We start from the raw sequence: 19,359 nt of genomic DNA on the forward strand, positions 1-19,359 counted from the left end.
AAAAAAAAAAGCGTATGTCTTTAAGTATCTACTTAAAGCTGTTGCAAGTTACAAGGCTTTATTTTTTTAATTGTATTTCCTTCGTATTTGTTAGAGGAAGCAAGTTACCATAAGCCCAGAATTTTAGTGCTATGTCTGGACCATTAACATTGCCATTAATGAGCTCTTCATATAGTGTGCAACATGTTTTTTTCAAAATACCCAGCCAAACAAGAAGCCCTCCAAACCAGTCTGAGACTTTATTCAAAGTCACATATTTGTGAAAACCCCAGCTGCCTAGCTGATCTGATGAATATATCCACGTACGTACATACGTACGTACGTGTGTGTGTGTGTGTGTGTGTGTGTGTGTGTGTGTGTGTATAATTACTTAAAATATTTAAAATAAAGATCTGTTTAATTTTTTTAGAATTAAGAAATTGAATGACTTTTAGTTGCTTACATTTTAAATGTTCTGTTGTTCTTTACAGTTGTAATGTGTTTCTTTATACATCAACATTTCAATCTTATTTTGTTTAGATTGCATGCTGACTCAGCAAAGTCCATCTCTTCTGAAACAGACTGCAATGATAATGTACCCTCCCATAAAAATTCTGCTCCATCATTGAGCAAGCATGCAGTGAACGGCTTTTTTCAGCAACAAAGTACCTATGACTCTCCGCCACCTCGAGCGGCATCAGTGTCAGTAGACTGCAGCCTTTATAACCTGCCTAGGAGTTATTCACAGGATGGTTTACCAAAGGCAACGTCTCCATCTGGGACTGATGCAGAAGGAGAGCAGCATGTTTTCAATACCCCTTCTGCTACATCTTCATTAGATACACAAATGAGGCATTTCTCCATTAGTTATGACATTCCCCCAACACCTGGAGGTACTTATCAGATTCCACGAACTTTTCCAGAAGGAACTTCGAAGCTAGAGACTATTCCAGATATTCCTCCACCTCGACCACCAAAACCACATCATGCTTCAGATCGATCTCCCGTGGAAACCTGTAGCATTACTCGTACTGCCTCAGACACTGATAGTAGTTATTGCATCCCTACAGCAGGATTGCCACCATCACGCAGTAATACCATTTCCACTGTAGATTTGAATATATTTCGTAAAGGTCAGTAGTTGGTGTCTCGACCTTGCTTTTTCACGATTCTTTTGTTTCAATTTTGTTCAATAGGCTGAGCTCTTTAAAGGAGTGGACCTAAGGGAATTATGCACCCCATTTCTACTAAAAATAGGGTGACAGAATGCTTTGAAAATCTCAGCCAAAATGAAGACCATAAAAAGGCTTTATCAAGCTTTCTAGAGTGCCCCTTTTAAACATCAGTAATTTTAAATTAATTTTTAATTCATCTTTAAATGTGTTACACAGAAACTTACTGCCAGTGACCTCATCCAAAATATAGGCATTTTATTTTAAATTTTGATGGTCCAAGTCTCAAGAATTTATTAAGATTGTCTAGCGCAGCCTTCAAATATACTATTGCCCAAATTATTTGCAGACAACATACTTCATATTTCTGTATATTTTATATTATAATCCAGGGGTCGGCAACCTTTCAGAACTAGTGTGCCGAGTCTTCATTTATTCACTCTAATTTAAGGTTTCGTGTGCCAGTAATACATTTTAATGTTTTTAGAAGGTCTCTTTCTATAAGTCTATAATATAGAACTAAACTATTGTTGTATGTAAAGTAAATAAGATTTTTAAAATGTTTAAGAAGCTTCATTTAAAATTAAATTAAAATGCAGAGCCCCCCTGGACCAGTGGCCAGGACCCGGGCAGTGCGAGTGCCACTGAAAATCAGCTCGCGTGCCGCCTTCGGCACACGTGCCATAGGTTGCCTACCCCTGTTATAATCCTATGTGGTAGTGGTAGTCCTGTGATAAATTGTATTTATCATGGACCTTCATTACTTCACCTGCGTGGTGCACTGTAACAATATTCCCTCAAATTTTTTACATCCGTGTGCAGAATGAATTTCTTTATGTGCACCAACATGGAGGTGATGTGTGATGGGGGTGGGGCCAAGGGGTTTGGAGTGTGGGAGGGGGCTTAGGGCTGGAGCAAAGGGTTGAGGTGCGGGGGGCGGTGATGGCTCTGGGGTGGGGTCGGGGATGAGGGGGTTGAGGTGCAGGAGGGGGCTCAGGGTTGGGGCAGAGGGTTGGAGTTAGGGGATGAGGGCTCCGGCTGGGGGTGAGGGCTCTGGGGTGGGGCTGGGGATGAGGGGTTTGGGGTGCAGGCTGTCCCGAGGCTGCAGTGGGGAGAGAGGACTCCCCCCAGCCCTCTCTCACCATGGCAGCTCCGGGGATGGGGTCGGGGGAGAGGCGCCTCTCTCCACCTGCGCAGAATTTGATAGCCTGCTGCGTGGCCGCGCAGTTTAGAGGCAAGTTAGCACTCTGATCCATTTTTGCCAGTGCCGTGGCTCACATTCCAAACCTACGAGTAGCTTCTAAACCAAACTGCTGGAGAGTTTTTTCCTTCTTTCCCTCACATATGGAGTTCCCTGCTCTTGTTCAAAGGTGCAGTGGCTCAAGGCCCAGCAGTGGTAATCCTCATGAGTGACAGGTGTAAAGTCAGTGGCTGTTCTAAAATTGTTCTGGAAAAATGACTTGCTTGAGTTCCATGTTTGTTGAGTCTCAGTGATCCAATATATTTATTTAATTTACATATGTCTTTTCTACTTGTCAAACTCACTTTGGTTTGCAGAAGTCAAGCGATCTTATTTTCTTTTTATGCGTCATCACTAGTAATAAAGATCCTGTAGGCAAGTTATAACTGGAGTTGTACAGATGTAACTCAGGGCAGAATTTGGATACTGTGTGTTTACATAGGTATAATTTTAAGTTATACTTTGTGCTGCAGGGACTTTCTCTCTGGTGGTGATACGTGAGAAGGCAAAAGCGGGGGGAAAAAACCCCAAACCTTCAGCTTGAGCTAGAGTTGACATTCAGTTTGTAGGACTGATAGGTAGGAAAAAAATCTCATTACCTCCTCTTTCTAGTAGAGTATTATAGACTCTTAGATGAGTGGATAACAAGTCTGTGGCTTTGTAGATCCAAACCAGCCATGGATTCAGCCCTGAAAGCTATCAAAAAGGGGCAGTTGAGGATTCCTCCTGATACCGGGGAATCAGTAGATGTCACAAAACTGGCAAAGTCAACACTGTGCTGCCCCTCCACCCCACCACAACCACCTATCTGCAAATGGGGTGCCTTGGGAGTGGGGTGGAGCGCAAAATATCCAGCTGGCTGCAGCTGGAAACACAGAGCAACTCAGAAGCTGTTCTAAGTTACACTGGGGCTGTTCTGGTTTTAGCCATCCTAGATTGGGGGATCAGAAAAGTGGTTTAGAGCCACTCTTCCATCTCCCTTCTCACTGGTGCTGAGTTTATACTTGACATAGCTGACACTTGAGCACTGTATATCTTTTTCTTCTTTAGACCAATACTTCCTGCTCTTCAAGATTGTGACAGGGCACTCTATCCACTGCAGATAGCACCTCCTCCTGGCTGTTCTGGGGATTAGTTATGTGAGGCAGACTCCCCTTCTGCCAGCTGCACTCTGTCTCTCTGTATTGCTGTCTGTCTGCAGCCCCTCTCGCTCCAGGAGCTGCGGTGGCCTCAGCCCTCCGGCCAAATCACAGTGGTTTTCCCTTCCAGGGTGATTTTTCAAAGTCTCTTGCCACAAAAAGCATGAGGCAGTCCTCATTGCCCTGACAATGTCACTCCAGTAATGTCTCAGGCAGTCTTTCTGTTCACTGCCCCATGGTGCCACTCCCTCAGTGGCTGGTAGGGGAACCTGGGCCCACCCTCTACTCCGGGTTCCAGCCCAGGGACCCGACAACACACAGCCAAGATTTGTTCAGTCCCCAACCTTGCAGCTTACTCCCTGGGCTGCTTCCTACTCTGTGTCCCACAGGCTCTCTTGTCCACCATGCTCTCTTCAGTGTAGGCCCTTCTCTGAGGGCCAGACCTCCCCAGGGTTGTACTCTTTCCCTGGCTTCCTTCCTTCCCTTTCTACTAAAGAGGAGGTCACTGCAAACTTCCTCCTGAAAGCCTTTTCTGATGCTAGCTTCCTTTATGCTAGCCCAACCCACCTTTGCTCAGGTGACCTTCTCTCTAATCAGGGCTTTCCACTCAGCCTATATCTCCCTCATTTGCTGCTTAATTGGCTGTTTGGGCTCACCTGGCCTAATTCATCCCTCTCAGAACCAGAGTGGGGAGTACACCCCATCACAAAGGTATTGAAGGGTGGTCTTTAGATGCCAAGCTTGTTACTACTAAAATTTTTCCAGTTGAAGATAGTCTTCAAAAGGAAAAAACTTGTAGATGTGGGAATAAAAGAACTTAGACTCTGGAAACAAAGTAGCAAAGCATAGGGGCTCTTGATTAAGGATCTCTCTATTGCAAAGTATCATTGAAATCCTAGAAATCTTTTAAAAAAAGAGGGTCAAATATATTAATATTGGATTTGTCTTTGATATCTGAAAGTGGAGAATTAATTCTGTTTGCTATTATCAATTTCATTAAAGGAGTTTAATACTTACTGAATGATTGATATCAAAAAGTATAAGGTTAGTTTCTAATGGCCCCATCTCACTCCTGTTGAGGTCAATAGAAAGAGTCCCATTGACTTCTGTGGGGACTGCTCTAGGCCCTATGTGTCTAGATAAACCCATACCTTTATTTCTGCTGGTACAAAAAATATATTTACCTCTCTATGATTAAGTATATATAATGCAGTTTGTCTAGAAAATATAATAATTAAAACATGTTTGTATTTCTGGACTTTAAAGTATACTTATTATTTTCCATATGAGACTTAACACATTTTTGGATGTTTCTTAACATCCAGCTGCTTCTGCCTAAGGAAAAATTTGCAACTTAGTTTTTTCTGTCTTTTTTCTCTCTTTCAAGCGAAGATTAATTAAATATCAAAAGCAATATACATTTCTGTTTTTAATAACAATGGAAAGGTTGGGAGATGGTGGTGTTACATCTCCAGTCAAATATAGAGAAATCCATTCCATTAATCTTGTAAATGTCTCTGATGCTCTAATGGATGCCTTAGTTTTCTGAGACAACTGAGCATAACAATGTAATGTTAATATAAATTATTAAACCAATTAGAGTAATATTAATTATAGGTGAGGGATATTAAAAAAGAAGTCCTTTGGAGAGAGGAATTAGGTAGGGAACATTTTAAGGCAAAATACAAAAAAGGAATTGATGATATAGTTGTATGGATATTATTTTAATGTTTTGTTTGATGGAAAGAATGAATTAGTATTTCAAAATTACAACATTTAAAACCAAACTCCAAAAGGCCATTCCCTTCCCCAAATGTTTCACCTGTAAATTTAGCAAAATTGAAATGGAAATATTGAGACAAAATAAATAGGCAACCCACAATAAGAGATAGGCAAGAACTAGAATTTCTGCCCCATGGGAAATATATTTCATTCTGATTTTGGAATTAAAAGTTGGAAATGTGAAATTTCACATGAAATGGAAATTTTCAAAAAAATTCCATTTTGGAAAAACCAAAATGGATATTTTTGAAAATTTCCAGGTTAGCTGGTCGACTGGTTTGCCAGTGCACCAGCAAGCCAGTTGGACAGCTGGCCTCCCAAGTTGCTGGAGGCCCTGGGAGGCTGGGCTGCCAAGGAGACAGGCAGGTGATCTGGCAGGAAACCAGGTAAGTTTCCTTTAAAAGTTTTGATGGAATTTACATGTTTCCGTAGAAACATTCAATTCTGTTGAATCAGCAATTTCCAGTAGAAAATATTCTGTTGGAAAACTTCTGACCCACAATTCTGTTCTTAAAGTCACTTTTCCAAGTAGAACTGCATGTGAAACACCGAGATCTCAAAATCTGTTATGGCAGATATAGATATTTTGTACCATTTGGAAATGGGACCTTTCAGCTTTTCAACAGGATGCATCACTTGTTTCTGGTCCTGGAAAATGTCAGTATCAGATCTTTAAAGTGTGACTTATATAGTAGATAGAAGCTTTGCTGATAAGTAGTGCAGTCATCCCAAACATAGGTTGGCAAAACCTTTATACCACTCTGCACCACCATATAGCAGGTGTATCTGTCTCGCTCTCTTTCTCCCCCTGTTTGATTATTTGATGACTAGCGCTTTAAAGATCAGTAACTTGAATTTCACTTGAAAGCAGATAGTAAACAACTACAGACTGTGGAAAAGTGGTCTAATGTACTTACATGACAGGTACTGAGATGAGAAAATAAATACCTACTTTCACCCCTTTCATTCTTTAGATATTAGTTCTCAAGACTGCTATGATATTCCACGATCATTTCCAAATGACAGAGCTAGCTCACTGGAAGGCTTTGTAAGTATGATTTGATCTGACTTGAGACTATACTGACAAAACATTTGCATGTTCTGTGTTCTGTAGTACAAAACCAGGGTGTAGAGTTGCACAATATTTTTAGTAGATGAGATTAAAATATGAATCTGATTTCACAGCTGATAGCATAACTGATTATTTTGTTGTTAAAGGAAATGTATGTTAATTCTAGAAAAACAGAAGCATGTTCACAGTGGGAAGTGTTTCAAGTGAAGAGCTGGATGAAAACTATGTCCCAATGAATCCTAACTCTCCACCACGGCAGCATTCCAGCAGCTTTACTGAACCCATCCAAGAGACAAACTATGTACCTATGACACCAGGCACATTTGATTTTTCATTATTTGGAATGCAAGTCCCTCCACCCGCCCACATGGGTTTCAGGTCCAGTCCAAAGACCCCTCCCAGAAGGCCAGTACCTGTTGCAGAATGTGAACCACCACCAGTGGATCGGAACCTCAAACCTGACAGAAAAGGTGAGAAAAACATGCTGTGGAAGTTGCTCTTACCCTATAATATAATGATTTAGCGCTTCAACTTTTCATACCAAAATCAAGATAGTATGAAATGATTGTTTTCCAAGAATTCAGATAAAAAAAGCAGAACTAAGTATCTTAAGAAAGCATTTGGTCATTTAAAATTACCTGAGTAATAAAACTGAATATTTCTGTAGGTTTAAAGATTATAGCTGTACATGTTTTTATTAATCAAGAGGTGGCATGCCATTTCCTGTTATAAAGTACCTGTAAACAGACTAAGAATTGTGAGTTAGTTCTTATACATAATAGGCTATAGATGGCCTGCTCGCTATGAAGGGAGACCACATTAACATTTTGATTAAATATATCTCTATAAGCATAGTAACATGTTACTAGGTAAAAGGGTAATAAATCACTGCATGATTTAATGATAAAATGGTTCTTACATTTCCCTTTTAGTGTTGTTTTAGGCATATACAGTTGCTGAAAATATTATTATTACAGTGTCTCAAAAATTAATTGTACCATGGGAGAATGAATTGCATGTTATGTGTCATGCTGCTTCTAACAAATCCTATTAAAAGTACCCCTGTATTATAGAACATTTTTTATTTAAATTTTCTTTTAAATAATGAAAAACATGAATATCTACATTAAATCTAGAAATGTTAAATAATAAATAATGTTAGGCCTTACTGCAGTCTGTAAAGGCAAGGAAATTAGACCTCCCCTGCTCATTCTCAGTTCACAGTTGGAACTGTCCATCATCTTGACTTCAGTGCTCAGGTAGGACAGAGTCACATAGGAAGCAGATTAGGTTGTTGGCCAGGAAGTTGCAGTACAGCTCTTGGGATCCAGACAGAGCTCAGAGGCCACTAAATCACACCAGCCCAGGGCTCTCAAGCTGCATTTGCCTCACGCTAAGAGCTGGATGCCAAGATGTGGCCCTAAATGTCAAGTAATGCCTGTGAAGTGGACTGAGTCAGGATTGATTCTGAATTTCCCTGCTTTTATGGAGATTGCTAGATCTTAAATATCTTAACATTTAAAAACATTTCTGTTTTGGTTTTAAGAGCTACTTAATTTGTGGGAGACGCTGTAGTGAGTTTGAGGAAGCTACAGCAACTTCAGTGACAAAAGTGCATGAGCAAAAACAACCAACCAACCAAAAAAACCAGAATTTAAGAGAAGTCTGACAAATGGGCCCAAACTCTTATCTTACTTAAAGGTAAATCCCCTGTAGCATTCCTATAAGATGTTAATTTCCATGCAGCATTATGGTGCACTGGATTTACTTTCCTTTAAAGGAAGTTATATTCTTGGGATTAAAATAGTCTCTCTTTAAAAACAAATAAGTCTTTCTCTTGTAGTGTGTCGATGTGAGACACTTGCACAGAGAGATCTAAGTGGCTTATGATTTTCAATCTCACTGTAATGTTTCATCAACATACGGGCCTTGTAGATAAATGGTTATGTCATTTTTTTTGCATGCTCAATAGATTTTTCTTTTTCAGACTTTGACATTTATAATTTTCTTTTCTTTGGAAGAAAATACTAAGAGACATTAGCTCATACATAAGATCAAATATCAGCAATGTTGGTTTCTAAATATATATAATTTGAAAATGAGTTTTTTAAATATCTGAAACCAATAATATTTACCAACTTGAAAAATGGCTGAACTGATGTACATGTATTACTTTAGGGGGGAAATGTAATCTGTGCTTAAAAACTCACATGCCCCCAAAATTTTAGTAATTTAAATTTTCAACTGGTAACACTGATGCTGTCAGGATGATGAAGTAGAAGATCTCTGCATAAAACGGGAAGTGCCAAGTCCTGTAGCTGACCAGCAGTGTTCAGAATACAAAACATAGCCTTCCTCAGAATTGACTTCCTGCTCACATCTAATTGTTTTCATGTTGCCAGACAATAGTTATGTTTAACTGTTAAGAAATATTTGACAGTAACACAATGAAAAAAATTGATATTGGAAAATATTTTTAAAATAAATACAAATCTGTTTTTAAAAAATATTTTTCCTTGACTTGTTAGTTTGCATACTTTTACCAACATAGCATGTATTGACCTTCACAAAAGGTCAATCTCTGTACTAAAAAGATTGCCACTTTATTGTTGACAATACAGTGCAACCACATAGATCTCTGAGAAAGAGACATTGCTTTTTTGTATCTCTTCTTGAAACGGCAGCATTCTAAAAACTGATATCATCAGCCGAATCCAGGAAAGCACTTAAACACGTTAAGAATCTGAGAAGTCCTGTTAACTTCAATGGATGGAGAAAGAAGATCATCAGGTTTACTGATATACTAACAAATGTACTGTTATACAACACAGCTCATATTGATTGGCTCTGCCCATTTTCTACTGGCAGTGATGGCCTTTATAAAACAGCTTGAAAACAAATCAGTTTTATTTTTCTAAAGAACTTGAATTTTCATTTAAAAATTATATAATAGTCAAATACTGCCAACTATTTGTAAAGTAAAACTATATCCAGCAGAAGACTAAAATTTACAACAGTAAATTTTTAGGAGGTAAGGGAAATGGGAGAAAAGGGGAATATGCTTTAAAAACAAACAAACAAAAACCCTGATTTTGTTAACCAAGGATAATAATATGTCTGATTTTAACACTGTGAAATTTTACCTTATTTATTAACCCATAAAATAAATTAAATCTTATAAACTGTTTCTCTCCATTCTTAAATATGAACTTATTTAAACATTCCAGTCAGGATAAAAAGTCCATGTATTAAGTCGTCATATCCTTTTATTGTGAATGGTTATAACAAATAGTGAAAACTGGAGTATTTATTTTGTCATGTTTAAATGTCAACAGATGAAGTTCCCATGCTATAGAATATTTTTGAATAATTTCAAATGCCATTAACATAGCACAAAACTAGTATAAATTTCCGTGGTCCTTTATATAACTGAAACACGCATACATTACAAAGATATGCCATGATGCATTTTCAACCTTCAAGTTATTGTAGCAACTTCTCCTAGCAACTGTTTCTACACTTGTTGTTTAAAAGTATTTTGACAATATTCCGTTATAAGTTACTCCAAGTACCTAGAGGTTAATGGACAGGACAGGCATTTCAAGAAAGCCCAGCCAGAATTAGGAAAAAGAAAAAAAATTTGAGGAATGTGGTACATAAAATGTTTGTTGAATTTTCATTTTAAGTATAGAGGAATTTCAGTGTGTAACCTGTGCTTGTTTTAAGAATTTTTGTTGGAATGTACTACTATTTCTCTAAAAGAATGTATCATGGCAGAGATCCACAGTGTTGGGTTATAAGATCTCCAGAAATTTCAGGACCACATCTCCTATCTAAGGAAGCAGCTGTGAGCCTTAACTGTGTATGGATAGCTACAGTTATTTCTATAGAGAGAAACTTTCATATCATCCAATTATCAACTCCTTTCTCTCTGGTACTGATGGCAAAGTTTCTTATTTAATGAGAAACATTGTTGCCTTATGTAACTTTTACAATAGTATATGTGATCTTGTTTCTGTAGTGATATATTTAGCATGGATCTCTACATCCATGTAGAGTCAATTAGCTCTTTAATTTTAGCAGGACCTCACATGAGTACAGGGAACCATGTTAGTAGTTACCATTGCAGGATCAGACCTAAGGTTGTTTCATCTTTCCATTTTAAACCCCTGTTTCAAATGGGTTTTTAATAACTGATAAGAATGTACTCTGCTGAGACTTGACATACCTTGTCCTGGCCAAGAATTGTGGTGCTGGATCAGGAGTGTTAAATTTGGGGAAGATTAATTTTTTAAAGGTGTTTCCTATTTTAAACTGATTCTGATTGCTTGGTATTGTACATTCTGATTGCTTGGTATTGGGAGGGGTAAATAAAGCTTGAGTCTCAGTACATATGTACCCCTCTTGTTCTTTGGTCCACATAGCAATTGTTTTAGTTTGACCTAAATTTTTACATAGATGTGCAAATGAAACAACAATATTTTAAACAGTAACTACTGTTTACTCCACTCAACAAATTTTTACAATGCTCAAAATAATTTGTGGGTAGTTGAGAAACATTTCCCCTCACATTCTGTGTTTAAAAGAACATTAAGGCCGTGACGCACACTAATAAGGTAATGGGAATTCACAGATAAGAACAGAATGCCCTGTGCTTTTTAGTGTTGTTGGGTTCCTCTGTCTACAGATCCCTTTGACGTTTTTTTTTTTTTTTTTTTTTTTTGAGAACTGGAAGGCTTTCGGGATAGTAATGGGCGAAATCCTGGACTCACTGGAGTCAGAGTTCTGCCATAGAATTCAATGAGACCAAGGTTTGGTGCAGTGATTTCAGATATTTACCCCGTTCCCTGTCTCCGCCCCCCCCCCCCCAATCTGTTTTGTGGAAATGAGGTTTGCAATGTTGTATTGCTTCCTCTGGTTCCACCATCTCTGGGAACCAACACGTTAACCAACAGAGACCTGGCCCTGTCAGTGGCTAAAAGAGAGTGGGCCTCTCAGGCATAAATATCGGAACATTTGGACACCTTTTTAAACGTTTTCTCAATGCTAGTTCTTAGGAAATAGTACAGTGTTGTAAAAGAGGGTTTAACATGGTGAAGAAGGTGTGAGTTGTGGGTGGTGGTATCCCTTTGTATCCTTGAGAATTCATTCATATTAAATTAATAACCTAAAATTCACCAGCATATATGCATACTAATATACACATGAACACCCATCCACCCCCTCAGATAGCTGGGGACCTAGCAGTCTGCAGACTTCTTATTTGCAGAAGTGTCCCTGAGGCCAAAAAAAAAAGAAGCTGTGAACTGAGTTAGGCTATGCCTGTCCTACTGTTTCCTAGGTTAAATTTATTTGGTCAAAAAGGATTAAATAGTTTGGGGTTATAATGCATCATATGTAACGCCACGCCCTATCCTGGCTCACAGCTGCTCCCGCAAACGGGGGAGCTTTCAGTAATTTCTGGAACCTTTGAAAGCCTTTTTGAAGCATGGCTTGAGACCTCATGACCCAACAGCCTGGATCAATTCAAGATACAGCCTTCAGAGAAGTGTAATAACAGGTAAGTGATATACTTTTGGGGACAAAATCCAGAGTATTCAACCCCCTGTGTTTTTGCTGTACTTATCTGAACTGAAATTGAAAAGTATATTTTTAAATGTTACTTTAAAAGACCAGTCTTTCGCATTGTATTTCTTTTGTAGTCATTGTGCTTTTGCTGCTCTAGCCTGCCATAGTTGCATGTAGTGTGATGCTAAATTGGAAGCAATATTGCTAGCAAAATGGGATTTGCCTTTAAGGAATCTCTGTTTCCATCAGCACAACTGGGTGGTGTTCCTCTAAATCTAAAGGTATTTGACTAGCTTGGCCTCAAGCTGTACTATGACATCTTAATTCTTTGAGACTATCAAGCACTCCTTCCTTGAAGTATCATTTATTAAAGCAAAGGAAAAGCAGAAGGAAATGTACCCAAATGTAGTAGAGAGTGAAAAAAGAAGAAGTTTAGAAATAGAAACAGGAATGACTCCTTGTTGACAACTCTACTTTGTTTTCTCATTGTCCTCTTCAGTGCAGTTGAATAGACCAAGAAGTATTATGACAATGTACTAGAGTTTTAAGTAATGTATTCCACAAAACAGAGAAGATTAATTGCTGGTTTAGAAAATAAATATGTACATAATGCCATAGGGGTGCATGGCTTTTTAAGCCAATTAGAACACCGGGATGGAAACCTGGCAAAGCTCCCATTGACTGAATGACGCCGGGATTTCACCCCGGTCCAGTATCTGGAGGAGCTTACAGTCATGATAACGAAAACACTCATCTAAGTGATATGTAAAAAACTGACATGATTTTACAACACGATTAACAAACAAAAAAAGGTTGTGTGTTTAAGAAATCTCAAGACTTACTCAGCTATAGCAAAATAATATATCACCTAGCATTCACATAGCTCTCCATCAGCAAACTTCAAAGCTCTTGACAAATGGATATTCACTCTATTTATTCTTATTTTCCAGATGAGCAAAATCGGGCATGGAAATACTAAAAGACTTTTTCAAAGTCATACACTTGAAACAATAGCAGAACCACACATAGAATCCAGGTCTCCTGATTACTAGCTTGATGTGCCCTGTTCTCTGGAACTTGTTGCTTCCCAGGAGGATTCAGTAGTTAACTATTCCTTGACTTCCTTTTCTGAGAAGTGAATGCCTCTGTATCAGGAAAAGAACTCCTGAGGGGAAAAATCATATTCTTTGAGAGAACCTAGAGTTATAAGAACAAAACTAGATGCCAAAGTAGAGTAATTTAATGTCCTCTCTTTATTTTATTACACTTGAGGAAAGTGAAAGATAATTTACCTCATGCAATTTTATGTGTGACAAGTAGAAATTGGTGACAAAAACATTAAAGAAAGACTGGGGCAAATGCATGCTATATTATTATTATTTGTTTTTAAGACGCCACAAAATGATATTGAGATTGGCATCTAAATCTGGATTTTGCTGAAGCAGAAAATATGTGGGCTACTATGTAGTTCTTCTGAATATATTTGAAAGGCAAACTATATCTTTGAGACTTACTGAAATTAAGCATTAGACTGCACTGTACAGTAACTTGAAGTAGGATCCTACTAAAAAGCAATATATAAATTCTTTTTTTCCCCTCCCCTTTTTTTTTTTTTTTTTTTTTTGAGTAGGGGTGCCTGCTTATTGACATCTCCTCACTGAAATTTTACTTTGTAGAAGCTTCCAGTAATTATTTTTTTTAATGTGGTTTTAGGTATAGTCATCCTTTGAAGAAGAGAATTTTATATGAAACCGCTCTCATAGATGATAGTTGTAAGTGCTGGAATTGATTCTGACTTTGCCACAGTCTTCATCACCCATGGTTGTGTGTTGGTTTGTACAGTACATGTGTTTTTTAAAAAACACACACACACACACACACCCTATTCTGTTAGGAAATCCTGGAACCCTGATTACTTATGAAACTTTGTTACAAATCTCCCAGTGTACAATTTCCTTGTGACATATTTGTATGCAGTTTGAAAATATGTACGTTTTGATATACCAGGAGCAGCATCATAAAATAAAACTCAAGGTGGCCATGTGGCATTTATGTCTTTCACCATCTAAGCCAGTGTATTATTGAACCACTAAAATATAATGTGGAACACCTTGAAGTTGGTTTTAGTCTGAAAAATTATTTGTTCAAATACCATTTAAGATCAGATCTCCTCACTTTACATATAAAAAATTATTTTTTTGTTTTTTTTTACTTCCCACTTTGCAAACTCAATCTGAAAGTCAAACCTAAATTCTTTGTTACCTATACATCACAAATTCAAAATCCATGCATTCAAAATTCACAAGAACTTAAAAAATAATTAATTTAGGGCTCTGTTTGACTTCTGGGTTTTGAGCCTTTCACATTGTCAAGCTTTTTTGAAACCATGATAGCTAGAAATGTGCTTTCTTTTGAAAACGAAAGCTCACATAACATGACATCAGAGGTTTGGGCTTTAAGAAAATGACAAATATCACAAGACTTATAGTAAAATAAACAGAGTGGCAGCACTGCAACAATGAATTCTGCATTCAAAACTAACAATTCTGATTATGATGCGTGAGCTAGAGTAGAATCCACCTCACTCTCCCAGAGTTTCATTGGCACTGTAGTATTAAAAAGTTGTAAAAATTATTGTTAGCTTTGATTTAGTTCTAAATTCACACAGAGAGCAAATAAGCTGAGTAAGAATCTGCCAATTCTTATAGTTTATATAGATTATATATTTTTTTATAACTGTTATAGTCATTTTTCAGAGTAGAAATACAGTTTTAAGGGTACATTCATTTTATTTTTTGATTATTTTGTAGAGTAAAGTATTTAATCCTTCCAATTGCTTCTGTCAGTTCCACTTGTTCAGTTGAGGTGGGGATTGTTTCTGTTTAGAGATATAAAAAATACTTTTGTTATTGCCTTCTCCATGACACCCAAGGAGATGATCACTGTTTCACTAGCATTTGTTTGCCCCAAAAGCAAGTATTAAACCCAGGTTTCCCCTGTGGCGGTGCAAAGTCACTACTGTACTACTAGGTTAGCTTCTAAGAAGTAGTTTTAAATGTAATTTATTTGCCGTTTACCTAGCTCATTGCCAAGATCCAGCAGTTCTTAATTTGCAGCTTGGTTGTTTTAGCTTTGAATTTCTGTTACAAAAAGCTGAAGGTGGGACATTAAACAGTTCCAAGTTAAGTGTTTTTTTTTTTTTAATTGCAGCTAAATGTAGTCCAGCAGCCAGTGAAGTTCTGCTAAGTGTTAGATGTATAGAGTAGAAAAAAGCATCAAATAAAGAAGGCCTGGTTTAAATTTTTTTTAAAAACAACATAAACAACTTTTCAGGCTGTATTTTACTAAATGTTGTTAAAAACTGTAGTGTGTACCTGAAAAATCTTGACACTGACAGGAGGAGGAATGAAAGAATGTTGGTAGCATTTCCCCCCCTTGGTATTGTTTCTGTCTCTTCCCAATGTATTTATATAAATAGGTATTTTGATGTCTATGGTTTTTAAATAAAATGAAGCAGGTTAGCCCTTTCCACATCCAAGTTGGAATGTTCCCCCTTATGTAGCCTTAATATGATGCTTGATTTCCTAGGAAAAAGCTCTCTGTTCAAGAAGGTCTGCCATCTCTCTCATTTATATAAAACCCAAAGAGCGACCTCAAGTTGACATCCCACATGCTTTATTCTGAGTGGTCAATGATTCTGGAGTTTCAATCACCCCCTTGAAGCACTGTGTACTTGGGACAATATAAAATAATTGTTGTGTGATTAAATGCTTTCAGCTCATCACATTTTTGAGGCTTAATTAAATATGGACATATGTAGTGTGAGTAGCAGAGTAGAGCTGCTCGAATAGTGTTCGACATACTAGTCTTTGATTAATTTCATTGGTATTCACTGAATAGTTGTTGTGATATTTGGCAAATATTCTATGGATCGGTGAACCCCTAGATCAAAGTTACAGTTAAAAGACTTATCTGGATTCTGATTCTTCCCTTTCTGACACATTCTTCGTTTCTGGAGTATCTAAAAGTATCTTTGATGCTGTGAGAAATTTTATTTGGAGAAGGTAAAGACAGTTAGAATCACTTCCAGACTCTCCAATTCTTTTATCTCAAAAACAGCTCTTTTATTCAGAATGATGCAAGCATACATAACGAACTGATTTCTAGCATTGTTGGATGTCCTCAGGACAAAGGGTCAGTACCATCCATCTCATATCACTGGCCAGACTTGAGAAACAATTTATTCTATCTCCAGGGTCGGCCCTAGACCAAATGGCGTCCCAGGCCAGGAGCATCTTCAGCATCCCCTTCCCGCCATTTGTTAAACTTTCCTGAATAACTTTTTTTAAATTGCATTTATTGCCCATTTCACAACTTTGATGCACGATTTGCATGCATGATTTATCCCTGTCATGTACGACAATAAATTTGCCCACTGGGATCTGTAAATCTGTATTTATTCTTGTCATATATAGCAAATAATTGTTTCCTCAGTTTATAGAAACATTATAATTTTAAGAATAACTGAAATGTACTAACATCAAGAAATTGAACTGTGCACTAGCATTGGGTGGGCCAGTGTTAACTTTTGTTACAGTAGGTGACAGCCTTAGAATGTTAACCCTAGTCCGTTAGTTCAAAAGGTTGCTTTTCTCGCCTTTGCCCTCGCAAACTGAAGCACAGCATCAGAGAAATTCAAAGACTGGCCAATGGCATTTTCAAGTGATAAAATAGCAAGTGATGTCAGTCTCTCATCAGCCATCAATCGATTGAAGATATGTTTTAATGAGCCTGAGCTTCGAAAAGATGCACTCACCAATTGCAACTGTGACCAGCAGCCTGAGCAGAATCCTCAAAGCTATCCACACATTAGGAAAAGTGTCCTTCAGCTCTGCATCATGAATGAATTGGAAAACTTGGAGTGGAGAGTTCTTCCCGTGTAGCAAAATGTGATGGATGTTGTCCAATTTGGCATAGAGGTCTTTATCATTGACGTCCGAACATTCCCCATGTGTCAGCATCTGGTGAAGGTCCGTACAATTGTTCAAGAGTGTTTTCCTGTCCACTGGCAGCTTACTAAGGTCCTATAGAAAAACCAGGCCTTTTCATGGTGCTTCATTTATCCAAATCTTTCTTCAGTTGACACTTGAGCAGTGTCAATAAGCGAACAAAAAACCTCCCTCTTGAATTTTTCTTCTGAGCTTCCCATCATCTCATCTCTGCCCTCATAACCAAACTGTCTTTTCTTCTGATGCATACGAGTTTCCTTGAAGACAGGCTCAACTCCTACGTTTTCCACCATTGCTTTGGCAGCAGTGATGCCATCTTCGAATCTGTTGTCTCTGTAGGCCACAATTAAATCAAAGCAGCTTCTCATCAAAGTAGTAGCAGTTGCGATGTCCATCAACTGAGTTTGTAATGCCTTGTTTACAACATTTACTTGGAACAGGATATCGTGCCATACCACAATTGAGATCAGAAATTTGAAGTCCGTGATCTGACGTCTCATTAAATATGTTCTTTATTAGATGCTACTTACATTCTTCAAGTCTTAAAACACAAGTACAGTTTTCACAATTACACAGTAAAACAAGGTTCACAATATCGCAGCTGGGCTCTCACTTCACTTCACATCGTTCGTATATCTCACTGACTCACAGGTGATGCCCCACCCCTTATATACCCACAAGGGCATGACTGACAACATTCTAGGAAGTTCAAGGAAAATTTAGTTCTCAGAAAGTCTGGAGGGTTCCAAAAGTTTCTACAGAAGTCCAGAACGTTCTAGGATGTTTGTGAAAAATGAATCCATGTACAGAATACCTGAAACGTTTTACTTCAAACATTCTATTGTCCCTTTTGTCCCTAACAACAAAAACAGCACTCTGAGCCTGGTGGCCCCCAAGCCCAGCACCCCAGGTGATCACCTGGGTTGCCTGCCCCTAAATCTGGCCCTGACTATCTCCATTCTGTCTCTGATGCTATTAGAAAAATGAATACAAATTTTGTGGTACAAAGGGCCAGCACCTTTTACTAATCACATCCACCCTTGGCAGGGGATTGTTGTTGAGGAAACCATGATGGAAAAACAGATCTAGAAGTTGTCAGAGTTCTGTGTATTTAGAACCACGTGCCCAGGATCTGACACTCCTTAGGAAAAAGTGTTTAACTCTTTAACCTCAGTTTTACACATAGCGAGATGCCAAACGGTGAAGTTTATAAAATAAGACTGAGCTGTGTGTTTCAGGACAAAGGAGTAGAAATTCCAGAATATTGTCCTGGAATGTCAGAAAACAGCCGGCCCAAAGTAAATACAAATGTAAATTTCAGTTTCCTTTAATTAGGTTTTTGAAAATAGAGACCCAGAATTCCTATTCCTTATAACTTTATACTTTTTGATAAGGGCAAAGCAACTGCCATTTGGGACACCTAACTTGCTGAATATTGGCTTTTCCCCCTCCATCTCCCACTCCAAATAAGGCAGTGGTCTAGAATTCCTACTTCGGATCCCTTTGGTTGTGAGGATTAGAGTCCTGTTGGTGGTGGCCAGGAAACTGCATTAACAGGGCATGTATTTCTATCATGTTGGTAGATTTACCTTTTTAATTTTAAGCCCTGAATTACTGAGATATAAATGGCATTGGCATTTAAATGGAATTTTCCTGATGCAACAAATCAAGCAGCCAACAGTAGGTGGTCCAAAAATATCCGTCTTTAACCAAAATCTTAGATTTATTCTGTATTTGTTTTTCAGTGACAGTGTGCTGAGCTATACACAAAACTAATAACAGTCCCTGCCCTGAAGAGCTTAAGTGTCATGAAAACCAAAAATGTTAGGTCATTGCTGTTGTAATGAAAGATTGTGCCACTGTCTGAACAGTTGTACTTTTTGATGCTAGCTTTCTTTTCATGCTTACTACACAAGACTAAGGGCAGGTCTACACTACCCGCCTGAATCGGCGGGTAGAAATCGATCTCTCGGGGATCGAATTATCGCTTCTCGTCGGGACACGACAATCGATCCCCGAATCGACGCTTCTACTCCACCAGCGGAGGTAGGAGTAAGCGCCATCGACGGGGGAGCCGCGGAGGTCGATTTGCCGGCGTCCTCACAGCGGGGTAAGTCGGCTCCAATACGTCAAATTCAGCTACGCTTTTCGCGTAGCTGAATTTGCGTATCTTAAATCGACTTCCCCCCCCCCCCCCCCGTATTGAGGACCTAGCCTAAGAAAGAGAAATGTCATTACGGCTTCTACAAAAACAACGAGGAGTCTGGCGGCACCTTAAAGACTAACAGATTTATTTGGGCATAAGCTTTTGTGGGTAAAAAACCCACTTCTTTTTGCATCTGAAGAAGTGAGTTTTTTACCCACAAAAGCTTATGCCCAAATAAATCTGTTAGTCTTT

General features: G+C 38.3%; 1 protein-coding gene across 5 annotated transcripts in view; it reads left to right on the plus strand.

Annotated features, from left to right (window-relative positions):
- The window catches only part of GAB1 (GRB2 associated binding protein 1), a 136,609-nt gene that overhangs the window by 104,500 nt on the left and 12,750 nt on the right, over positions 1 to 19,359 (plus strand). For all 5 annotated transcript variants that reach the window (XM_024208541.3, XM_024208543.3, XM_024208544.3 and 2 more), the window contains 3 exons: positions 520 to 1,112; positions 6,287 to 6,360; positions 6,551 to 6,854. In XM_024208541.3, coding sequence (XP_024064309.1) covers positions 520 to 1,112; positions 6,287 to 6,360; positions 6,551 to 6,854 — 971 coding nt within the window. The remainder of the gene's footprint in view (positions 1 to 519; positions 1,113 to 6,286; positions 6,361 to 6,550; positions 6,855 to 19,359) is intronic.

The sequence above is a fragment of the Terrapene carolina genome, unplaced genomic scaffold (genome assembly GCF_002925995.2).
Source record: "Terrapene carolina triunguis isolate 2854851 unplaced genomic scaffold, T_m_triunguis-2.0 Scaffold66, whole genome shotgun sequence".
NCBI classification, from domain to species: domain Eukaryota; kingdom Metazoa; phylum Chordata; order Testudines; family Emydidae; genus Terrapene; species Terrapene triunguis.